The sequence below is a fragment of the Anguilla rostrata genome, chromosome 14, assembly GCF_018555375.3.
Source record: "Anguilla rostrata isolate EN2019 chromosome 14, ASM1855537v3, whole genome shotgun sequence".
NCBI lineage: Eukaryota > Metazoa > Chordata > Actinopteri > Anguilliformes > Anguillidae > Anguilla > Anguilla rostrata.
The window spans coordinates 32,653,226-32,664,323 of NC_057946.1; the positions used below are offsets into that span (position 1 = coordinate 32,653,226).

At 43.8% G+C, this 11,098-nt stretch overlaps 1 protein-coding gene across 2 annotated transcripts; it reads left to right on the forward strand.

Moving 5' to 3' along the window:
• The first annotated feature begins 1,505 nt into the window (after positions 1 to 1,505).
• LOC135239429 (very long chain fatty acid elongase 7-like) lies at positions 1,506 to 10,055 on the forward strand. Of its 2 annotated transcripts, none has more exons than XM_064308073.1 (8): positions 1,506 to 1,665; positions 5,778 to 5,868; positions 6,267 to 6,457; positions 7,006 to 7,086; positions 7,263 to 7,319; positions 7,611 to 7,716; positions 7,946 to 8,082; positions 8,589 to 10,055. In XM_064308073.1, exons 2-8 carry the CDS (start codon positions 5,805 to 5,807, stop codon positions 8,919 to 8,921), a joined length of 969 nt encoding a protein of 322 aa, XP_064164143.1. In that variant the 5' UTR covers positions 1,506 to 1,665; positions 5,778 to 5,804; the 3' UTR covers positions 8,922 to 10,055. The 2 variants fall into 2 exon arrangements, with proteins under 2 accessions (XP_064164143.1, XP_064164144.1); XM_064308074.1 differs by having other exon boundaries at positions 1,576 to 1,665; positions 5,791 to 5,868.
• Positions 10,056 to 11,098: the final 1,043 nt, after the last annotated feature.

An 11,098-nucleotide genomic window follows, 5' to 3' on the forward strand; every position in this document is an offset into this window, starting at 1 on the left:
TTTCCAGTGGTCTCAGTCCCAAGGTTTCCCCTAATCTCACACAGTGGCAGTCTTTTGCACACGTGACAGTACAGTGCGTCCCATAGCAATCTGAAAGGTGGTCATCAGTGCATGCTGCACATGTGGCAAGCGTGTGATGACAGAGGTGCTTGTGAGGTTTCAGCACGCTCTCCAGCCCTGACACAGGCCGTTTGTCATCTGACACATGACACGTGTCCTGCACTTTTTGGGGCCTCTGCACAGGTCATGCACATGTCGCTCAACAACATGACATGTGTGTTGTTTGGAAACATTATACTGAAGACATCATTTTTTAACTGAATCATGAGATCAAGTAACAGACGACCTAGCATGTTCACCAGGAGTTATGTAAAATTTTGCTGTTAATGTTGCACTATTGGCAACAATTTAGCAAAAATGCACAGCCATTTAAAATGAATATACCATGACTTATGGTATATCCAAGTTCATATTAATGGTTTTCTTACACTTGTAAAAATGTTAGACAGCCAGTTTGGCTGCATTCTCTGTTTTCTTGGAAGATTTTTGACTATTTTGCCTGTGATTTATGTTGACCAACAAAAGATCTCCAGCCCTTGATAGTCAGAGGGGCCCAAAAAGCATTTTTAATGAAACACGTGCATAATTATGTTACTGTAAAATGAAACATACATTGTGGGTGTTTGTGTATGTGTGTGTGTGCGTGTGTTTGTGTGTATACACATGATAGCGTGTGTGTTTGTTTGTGTGTTTATGTGTGAGAGTGCGCACGTGTGTGTGTGTGTGTGCGTGTGTATGTATGTGTGTATGTGTGTGTTTGTTTGTATGTTTATGTGCAAGTGTGCGTGTGTGTGTGTGTGTGTGCGAGAGAGAGAGATATTCAAATACATTAGGTAGTAATATTATAAAAATGAATTGTTTGTGTTGTTTGTGCATTAAATTCATAATTAGCATAACCTCATTAAAGATACAGTTTAGTACATTTTTGGCATAATTTAATTATTAACATTATAAATTGAAAATTGAATTGCCTTCTGCCAACTGACTCCCCCATTGATTGCTAGATATTGGAAGAATTATATTTAAATATGTGTCAATGCACATTTTAAGAATGATGCTGGAATTCTTTATAATAAAATTCTGTCTCACTGACAGCATGCTGTGGTTACGTTTCAGCGTGTGATGTAGTCTAGAGGAAGTGTGTTTTCTGATAGCTTTTTCCCCCCCAAAATAACAGCCCTCCCCTGCACTAGTTAACATAAATATAAAAATATGATCATCTTGAATACACTTCTGAGAATGCAGTCATATAACTATTCACAAACTTCTGATCTCAGAAACGGCCGATGAAAACGGTAAACTTCCAGTTGCTGGTATCGTATTACAGGTACCAATGACAGACACCTCATCATCACACAATGTGGCCAAGTTCGTTTTTTTTTGTGGAACCGGAAATTTGGCCACCCAATCGCTGCCTCTCTTCGACAAGCTCTCATCTTTTGTCTCCTCCCTTCGGCCTCGTGGGCGTGTTCTCCCGGCGCACCATAAGAGAGCCTCATCATAACTGATTGCCTCATTGGCACTTTGGCTTAGGAGCGTACCAGGTGGGACACTGGAATAGGTGGGACAAGTCGTCGCTCTGCATCAGGGAACAAAATATTTCAGGTTAGTGGTGCACTTACTGCTTTTTTTCTTTTAAGCTGACTGTGTTCGTTAAAAACTAGCAAGAAAAAAAAAACTTACAGCACAGCGGTGTGGCATTTCCCGTAATTGGCCCATAAAACGGTTCACAGTTTCATAGTGTGAATCTTAGTTCTCTATTTTTTTTCTCGTTTATTTTCAAAGTTGTGTCTCGTATTTAAACCTGAATGCACTGTTGAAATCACCTTTGAACCACTCCCTAACGTATTTCCTTACAAAAAAGCCTAACGGGGTATGCAAAACCGCTATCAACAGGTATTTCTACTAAATTAACTGTCTTCTGCTACGCGATATTTTCGTGATCGGTCTAGTTTATATAGCTAGTTAATGCTGATTTACTGCAAATACGCGAACGCTTCAAGCGGACAGTAGTATGTATTTTCGGGTCTTTGCCTAGCAAAGCCTGCTGTCAGATCGGTGTGCCACAGGTGAATTGAGTTCAGTGAAACTTGAGGGTGGGGCTGCAGTCCAAAGCCATTATAGAGTAATCCTCACGGAACGTTTTGTCATGCAAGTAGTGAAACAGAATTTAGTTACATTTGAGCATCATTAAATCGATCGATAGTTTTGTCAAGGAAGTGTCTATTTAAACAAAGTAGACTGTTGACGTGGGATGTTGATGACTACAGCACCAGGAAACATAAACATCTGAATTTCCACGCATAGGTTATTCATATTTTAAAAGTGATAAATGAGTGTTTTGGCCATTTGGTTCTTAATTTCGAGAAGTGTTGTTTTTTTTTTTTTTTTTTCCAAACGTTCTTCCAATGACATTTACATTTTTGTATTTACTCGCGTAAAGCTTTGGTTTTTGTGGAATGAGTTTCCAGAAGTTTCCGTAAATAGGGAAAGTAAATGTTAGACCTTCAACTTGAAGGTGTAACATCCATTTCTAATATTTTATTAGCCCATACAGCATTTCCCAATTTCTGATCAGAAATGGATAGTTTTCATAGTTCACTGTTCTTTCTAATGTACTTTACATGGGAGTGTGCTAGGGTGGCATCAAAACCAGAAATTCAACATCTTTAATGATGCAAATGTGGAATTAAAGTACTTTAAGAGGAGTGGTCTGTTCAGCTTGGGCAGTTCCACACGTTCTGATAATCCATGACGGATGTCGGTAACTGCTGTGGGTGTGTTAGAGATGCAGAAAACCCACTTTTTGTCCATGCAAGCTGTAAAATTGTATCAGCCAATCGGTTGAATGAGTTCAGTGCTGAGTTTCGAAGCTCTCGAAGATGATAGGGTGAGGCGATGGCGCAAGAGCACACCCTTGAAATATGAGCTGCTGAGCGTTTTTTTTTTTTTTTTTGACTGAGAATATTGCATAATGGCCCCGTTCACATCTGAAGAGCTAGTGGGAGTGGTGTGTGGCATTAGTCAACCTGTTCTGAGATCTTCCCTCATGCTCTCTATGGTTGCAACCTGCCCGCTGGCGACCGCGCCGGGGAGCCCACGGGCTCCACACTCGCCTGGTCTTCGCCACAGAACCGGTCCGGCGACTCTCGTCAAGTTCACAGCTCGACGTCTCTCTCTAGCCTTCGGAACTTTCACATGGCAGCTTGCCTGACCCTTTGACTTGTCATCTTTCTAGAAGCTTCCCCGGGAGGAATATTAATCAGGTTTTATTACGCCGTGCGAGCAGTTCCATACTTGCCCGCCTGCCCGCCCGCCTGCCTGTCTGCCAGCCAGTTATGGGAAACTTCCCCTTCTCGCCTCGCGGCCCTTTTCCCACGGCGGTTCGAAAAAAGCCCTCGACTTGCGCCGCTCAAATGTGCCTACGCTCATCTGAGGAAGAGTAGGAACCAGTCAGCCCACCCCTCCTCCTCATTTGACTGGTGTATGTGGGCCTGTAGGGTTTCCCTTATGAGTGATGGCTGGTGTGCGAGGATGGTGCCTCCAGTGGTTTTGCATTTTGAGAGGTTTTCGTTTTGCTGATCCCAGAATTGAGCAGTTGACAATTTAGCCGTTAATCCCCCCCCCCCCCGGGGGACCTGGTTACCTTGCACAGCTGGCTGCACACATTCGTCTGAAGTCTCACCCTTAATGAAAGAGAAGGAAGAGTATATGATTCCTCCTGAGCAGAGTGCTGATCCTCGCTGCTCTCTAAGCCTTTCAAGAGTAGGTTTTTTGGAATTTCTTCAACATTCTAAGACCGCCACTGCATTCAGTTACCAGTATTGATTGATTGTTACATCAGCATTAGAACGTTCAGTTAAGAACATTCTAATCACATACTTTTGTTCTTTAGACCTTTAAAGGTTTAATGAAGGTTTCCTTGGTTTGGAGGAGATTACTATGGCTTCTTGTGTGAAACTTGATACAAATCCAAGTGAATAGAAGGCCTTGTGAAGGTCACGACAGATTGCTTGAATTTCATTTTCTTGCCTACTTTGAAAATCTACAAGGGAACAAATGGATAATTAAGTCATCTTTACTCTCTGTATCAGGTGTGAGTGACATTACACACCCTGACAAATCAGTTTGTGCTCCTGATAACATATTGACATTTACTGCATTTTTTGTTGTACTTTTCATGCATTGTCCTACCGATTTGGCACTTTCTCAGTGATGTGCTTCATGTACACTGATCTGTTCTGGGCACACATGTCTCATCAGCACTGATGTAAACACTTGGTACTAAGTGCTGGACTAAATTAATGTTTTTCAGCATTGCTCTGCAGTGTCTGTATTGTAGAGATCAATATAAATATACAATATAAAACTGCGGTGAAAATTAGATTTTTGAAATACTCCCCACCCCCCCAAAAAACTCATGCAAATTAATTGCTTTTTTGGGTTAGTGCTTCTCATCTAAGCTTTAAGGTCTTATGAGAAATTAATGAAAATTACAGTTGCCACAGCATCCGTCTTGTATAGCCGTTGTGTCGGTGTTTGGACAAAGGGTTCAATTTAGTGTGTGGACAACATGGGCGTGAGACAGTGGGTGGGAGAATGAACATAATCAACATTGAGCTGAATGGTAACAAGGAATGCGGTGTACTTTTTCCTTCAGACAGAAAGTGACATGCTGGGTGTGGTGTTTGACAAACATTTGTTTCTTTCTGTGTTGAATCTAGGTTAATGAATTCCTAGCCTAGAATTCATGTTTGTCTAAAACATGGATAAAGCCTGTTTGACGAAAATTGTCATTTTTGTGTGGAGGCTTGGATTGATAGGATTTAGGATTGATTACCCATCACCATTGTTGTTGTGTACTTGAAAGTTTCTTGTAACAGGCAGCGAGCTTGTGTGTGTGTGTGTCCATGGGGATGGCCAGTCCCCAGTGCTGAACGTTAATGAGAAGATGACATGTTGAGACATGACTGCTTGTTTGATTAAGGCTCATAAACATGGTTTGCGCCCTGCTTTGCTGGCCTGGACTCATTGGACCAATAGGAAGATAGATTAGGCTCTACACCTCATGGAAATTTCATCAATTCTCTCCAGGCTGGCTATTGCAATGCTATGCTTCAAAAGCAACCTTAGCTCTGTGTAGACCCAGGGTGGGACTGTGGGTGCTTGGCGGAGTTGAGCTAAAGGCAATTACCTCACATTCTTGTCTTATTAGACCGTTGCTGTGCAGAATTTTCCAGAAAGGATATGTAAAGCATGTGCTTGTTCGGGGAAGGGTGACTGAAGTCACATGATCACTGTGCTCCACAATGCAGCCCTTTCATGGCACAGCTGATGCACTGAACGCGTGTTTCGTGCGCTCTACAGAAGAGCTGTGGCCTTTGGCTCTGAATCCATACGACCGTTATCTGCCACAGTCTTCTTCCTTTTTCGCATTGAGGTCAAATTGCAGTGATGGTGAAATATGTTAACGCAATTGTCTGGCGCTGAAAAATATTTCTTTTTGTCATGGATCGAAGTTGTTAATCTTTCATGCAAATGAAGAATCTTATTGATTTGTGTCCTGCCTTATGGCTTTGAAGAGTGTCCCAACTGTAGTTTTAGATTCCACCATGCTAGGAATCGTTAACAGTGTAGCGTGAAATGTCATACTTTCTGTAAATTTGCTGAATTTGACTTTGTCATTTACCATTGTTTTTTATATTCCTTTTTTCCAGTGCGCATTGCCAGTTGGAATAACCAAAATGGCTTTCAACGAGCTGACATCCAGGGCTGTCCTCTTGTATGACGAGTGGCTCAAGGAGGCTGGTGAGTTCTTGAGCACGCAGACTGTGTCCTGCAGTCTTGGAGTAGCAAAACCTGAAACTGTATGGACCTCACCAGTGCTTGGCCAGTCCTGGGGCCTGTATCATTAGCTGGATATCTGTGCTGAGTAAAACCCGAAACGGCTCTCTTTACCTCAGTCCATGTTCCAGATTTGGGCGTGTTCAGAGTTTTACTAACTCTGTAATCCTGCTTTGTGATACAGGCCCCTATTCATATGGGGAAATGAGTGTTGGGATCCAGAACGTTCCTTGGTTGTAGTTCCAGTCTCTCGGTTGTTCACCATGGTGATTTTTAATTTGAGTGAAAACACGGTGCTTGTGTTAGGCCTTGCGGAACGCTCCCGCCTTCTCGTTCTCTGAATGCCTATTGGTCCTCCTCAGACCCCAGGACGGAGGATTGGTTCCTCATGTCTTCGCCGCTCCCCCAGACCATAATCATCGCAGCATACATTTACTTTGTCACGTCGCTGGGGCCAAAGTGGATGGAAAACCGCAAACCCTTCCACCTGAAAGAAGTGATGATCGTCTACAACTTCAGCATAGTGGCGTTCTCCATCTACATGTGCTATGAGGTAAGCATGGCATGGATTTGCTGTGGAACAAAGGCGCTCTTGTCATCTACTTGAATTGAAAGGGTGCCATCTCCTGGATGGTTGTGGTAGTACGGTTGCATGGTCCCATAGACTGCATGTTGGGGAGATTTCTGTGGCGCAATTATTTTATTTCCTTTTACAATTTGTTTTACACCAATTTTATTGGCTGTCCTGAAAATTCTCCTTGGATATTGTATTATGATTTGACGGCTCTTTAATTGACAGACGTGTCTAGCTGGATTCCACTCTTGACCATTGACCATAATTTTGACTGCCTTCCTTTTGAAATGCAAACGCATACTGCGGTGCTGCTATTGCAGCCGTTCAGAGAAGTTCATGAAGTGAACAAACGAAAGCATAGTGACAAGAGGTCAAGCTCTTGGTGTGAAGACGGTGACGTTTGCACTTGAGCTTCTTTCTCACTGTTCATTTTTCACCGCTGTAGAGGTGCGGTCTGCGTGCTGCGGTCTGGTGGGGTGGTCTGTGTGCAGTCAGACAGGGTGTTGAATCTCTGCTTCCTGTTTCAGTTCCTCATGTCAGGCTGGGCCACGGGATACTCGTTCCGCTGTGACCTGGTGGATTACTCCAGATCTCCTCAGGCTGTTCGGGTAAGTGGCAGACATGTGACCTTGTTTCGCATGGGCGTGGCCATACGCTGCCCGGCAGCTGGCTCCAGTGCAATGCCCTCCCGGCCTACTCACGCCAAACATGGAAATGTTTCAGAATTACTGCTGAGTTCCTTAGACTAACTGATGACTTAATGAACCTAAATGTGTGGTTTCAGATGGCCTGGACCTGCTGGCTGTACTACTTCTCCAAGTTCATTGAGATGTTGGACACTGTAAGTATTTATATATGTAAATGTTCACATTCACATCATTTAAGAGTGCATGTTGGGTGTGTGTACACTGCACGTTATGCATTCACTGGGAATTGCCACCTACAGCTTGTACATCTCCACTTGTATCACATCTTATCCTGGAGGCATGTGCTGCCTCTTCTGTATGTTTGTGTTCTGTGTGTCTGAGGAGAATGGCTGCAGGAAATATGCATTTAAATGGATTTCAGGAACCTGCCCTGCAGTCTGTTCTCAGATGAATGAACCAGTTCCTTTTCCCTTTCTCTGTTTCAGGTCTTCTTTGTCCTCCGGAAAAAGAACAGCCAAGTCTCCTTCCTCCACGTTTACCACCACTCCATCATGCCTTTCACCTGGTGGTTCGGGGTCAAGTTTGCTGCAGGTACAGCCTTCCACCTGTGTTTATGACATCGCATGTGTTTTTTAGTCCATCCCGTTTAAAAGTGACACTCCTAAATCCAAGGCAGAATTATATTTTAATTGCATTGTGGAATATTATTATGCATATTGGAGTTTAATGTAATGGGCCAGTTGTGATTTAATTGACTGAGCCTGACTGGAGGAAAGCTGGTTGATTGGTTGCTAACTGGTTTTCTTGCCGTTTGCTATAGGTGGACTGGGAACCTTCCACGCCCTGCTGAACTGCGTTGTCCATGTGATCATGTATTCCTACTATGCCATGTCTGCCCTGGGCCCCGCCTACCAGAAGTACCTGTGGTGGAAGAAGTACATGACCACCATCCAGCTGGTACGTTAGTCCACATCTCCCCTCTCACTGGGGCCTGCAACCCTGGTCCCGAGATCCGGAGGGTCTGCTGTGGTCCCCAGCCCGCCCTGGTCCTGGAGAGCCATGCAGGGTCTGCTGGGGTCCCCAGCCCGCCCTGGTCCTGGAGAGCCGTGCAGGGTCTGCTGGGGTCCCCAGCCCGCCCTGGTCCTGGAGAGCCGTGCAGGGTCTGCTGGGGTCCTCGGGCCTGGTCCTGAAGAGCCGCTGGCTCTGTGTACAGTGTGTCTGCACTTAAACAGTGGACTAGATGGTAGAGCAGCACTGTCTTGGTCCCATGCCTTTGAATGCATGATTTACAGCCCATAGCCTGTTGCATGCCTTTCATTTTCACAATGGCTGTATATTAAAGTGGTTGAGGCACTTCCAATGCATGATGGGTAAAACATTTATGTGGTGGTTTTTTGTGAGTTTGACTTGGCCCTCGTGTTTCAAGGCCTGTGTTGTAAAGGATTCTTTGTGTTCCTGCACAGGTTCAGTTTATCCTGGTGACCCTCCACATTGCCCAGTTCTTCTTCATGGAGGACTGCCCCTACCAGCATCCAGTCTTCCTCTACATCATCGGCCTGTACGGGATGGTCTTCCTCTTCCTCTTCCTCAACTTCTGGTACCACGCCTACACCAAGGGCAAGAGGCTGCCCGGGGCCATCCAGAGCGGCAGTGCGATGACGAACGGCACCGCCCTGAACGGCCCCGCCCTGAACGGCAGTGCTGTTAAGAATGGTAGTGCCCTGAAGAATGGTTTCGCCCACAGTTGGGAGGGGTACCAGAATGGAAACGGGGTTTGCAAACACAAGGAAGTCTGAATCTGACTTATCTTTTTAATTTTTTCAAGTGACAATCTACCAAGGTGACATGTCTGAAACTGTACTGGACATTTATAGTAGAGTTTTGATATTTTATGATCATCTCGGAACATGTTCCTTGCCGGTGGGTTTTTTTTTTTTTTTTTGTTTAATTCCTGTTTTTATTAATTTTCTTTAAAGCCACTGTACCTGAAATGGGAACCTGTGTATGTTTTGACTTTTTCACCAAATCCCCTGTTTCACTTGATAGCATGTAAACAGCTGGGTCTGAAGTTATGATTATCACTCCATTTATGGAATGTTCTCACCGTTCATCAGGGCACTGGCTGGATGTGTTTGGTTGTGTTTTGCAGCTGTAATGGGTGGGGGGAGGAGGGAAGGGAGGGAGGGAGGGAGGGGGGGGGCATTGAGCATGTCGTCGCAGAAATCAGAACTGAGTAATGAAACCGATCGCAGAGTGATGAAAGTAAAACGTAGTCTCCGTCACGGGCACATGAACACTCTCCTGCTCTCGTACCGTGTGTGGGGGGGGGAATGTGGAGGGCCCAAAAAGATGGACCGGAGTCCTGTCGCGGAATGGCGGCTCTACGTTTTGCTGAGTCGAGTTTCTCCTGTCATTGCTGTGACCGGTTTTCATACCAAGCCCTGGCTGTCAACAGAGCTTGGTTGGTGCATGTACAGATAGCCTATAAGTGTAATATTCTATTGTATATTTAAAATATGTTAAATCTTGAGTCTGAAATCTAAAGTGTTAAGGAGCGGTGCCTAAGCAGAATGAATCATCCTCATATGCAGTTTTCCTCCTTTTTTTCTCCTGTAAGGAAGCGCCCATGAACACAGTGCGTAATGCACAGTGTGAGTGGCTGAGATATTTGTGCATCCAGTGTGATGGGGGGGGGGGGGAGGAAACTGGCATGGGATGGCGTAAGATCTGTAGTATTAGGCAAGATGTGTGTGATCTCAGATGGGGTAGTAGTGTAACATCTGTGACCGTTTTGTTTTATATTGAAACCTTCCTGTTTCTGTGTAGTAATGAATGTCTCTTTATTTTAGACATGATACCGCATTCGACATTGTAAATAGTGTCATTTCAATGTGTTTTTACGTGCCAAAATAAATTATTCCTATTAAAAACCAGTCTCTGTGGTTCTTTGCTGAAATCAAAACTTTCCGTTTTTTACTACATTCAGAGGGTGTATTGAATGGCAGCTATTTGTTGGGCTATATTTGTGGTTCTCACTTTGTTCCTGAATTTCACTGAAATAGTTTTAAGGAAGTTTAAGGTTGCATTTTCAAATAAAGCTGGTACTTGACTGTAGGAATTCAGAGAGGCACTGTGTTTCAGCTGTATCTCACTGTCTCCATTGAGTGGTCTTTTACCAGATGTTTAAATTTCAATGGCTTTTGTCAGATTAGTGTAAAACTGGACATGTGCTTGGGTGGCTTGGTAAAAAAAAACACAAGTCCACATATGGCTCAATGGTATTTAAAGACAACTATGTTAACATCAAAATGGAAGAGGTTTGTACTTTTGTGTAATCCTTTATTTTACAGGTCTTGTGGCATGTGTTTTTCTTGTGGTATTTATGTGATCAGCTTTATTCATATCTAGCTGCAATGGTGACTTTGTTTTTGTTTTCTTTGTTAAATGTCCTTTTTTAATCACTTTGACCAGAATTTTCTAACTTCCTAAACTGTAAAAGTTCATTTCTTTCTATTCCATGTTGCTTGGCGCTTCCATTCTCTGCACAGAATGGTCAGTTCCACTTGTTTTTGGGTATTGTTTCTCAGTCTAGGCACTTCATTCCTTGTAGCAATCTGGGGAAAATTCCAGAGCTTTAAAAAAAAATAAATACAATGGCTGTACTGCAAGCCAAGAATCCCCTGCAAATATCACAATTGTTTAGCATTGTCGAGTGTTAACAAATGAGCCAGCAGCTCATTTCAACTTTCCGTCCACTGTTCAAGTTATGCTTGTGTATAACACTTTTTATTTTCTCCTACGATCATAAAATTATTGCATCTATAATGCGCAAGTCAATCTAATTTGAGGCCCATCCATTCTGTACTCGCTCTCTCCTGTCCTCTAGTGGTAAAAACGTACACACACACCAGTGAAGTGGCTCTTGTGCATCGCTTCCGGGTATGTGCGCCATTGCAACGTGATCAACCCTGTA

Excerpts from the sequence above, each read along its gene's own strand:
- LOC135239429 (XM_064308073.1), top strand. The coding sequence starts at position 5,805 with ATGGCTTTCAACGAGCTGACATCCAGGGCTGTCCTCTTGTATGACGAG. Across the intron at positions 5,869-6,266 it reads CGAGTGGCTCAAGGAGGCTG|ACCCCAGGACGGAGGATTGG; the intron begins GTGAGTTCTTGA and ends GGTCCTCCTCAG. Across the intron at positions 6,458-7,005 it reads CCATCTACATGTGCTATGAG|TTCCTCATGTCAGGCTGGGC; the intron begins GTAAGCATGGCA and ends TTCCTGTTTCAG.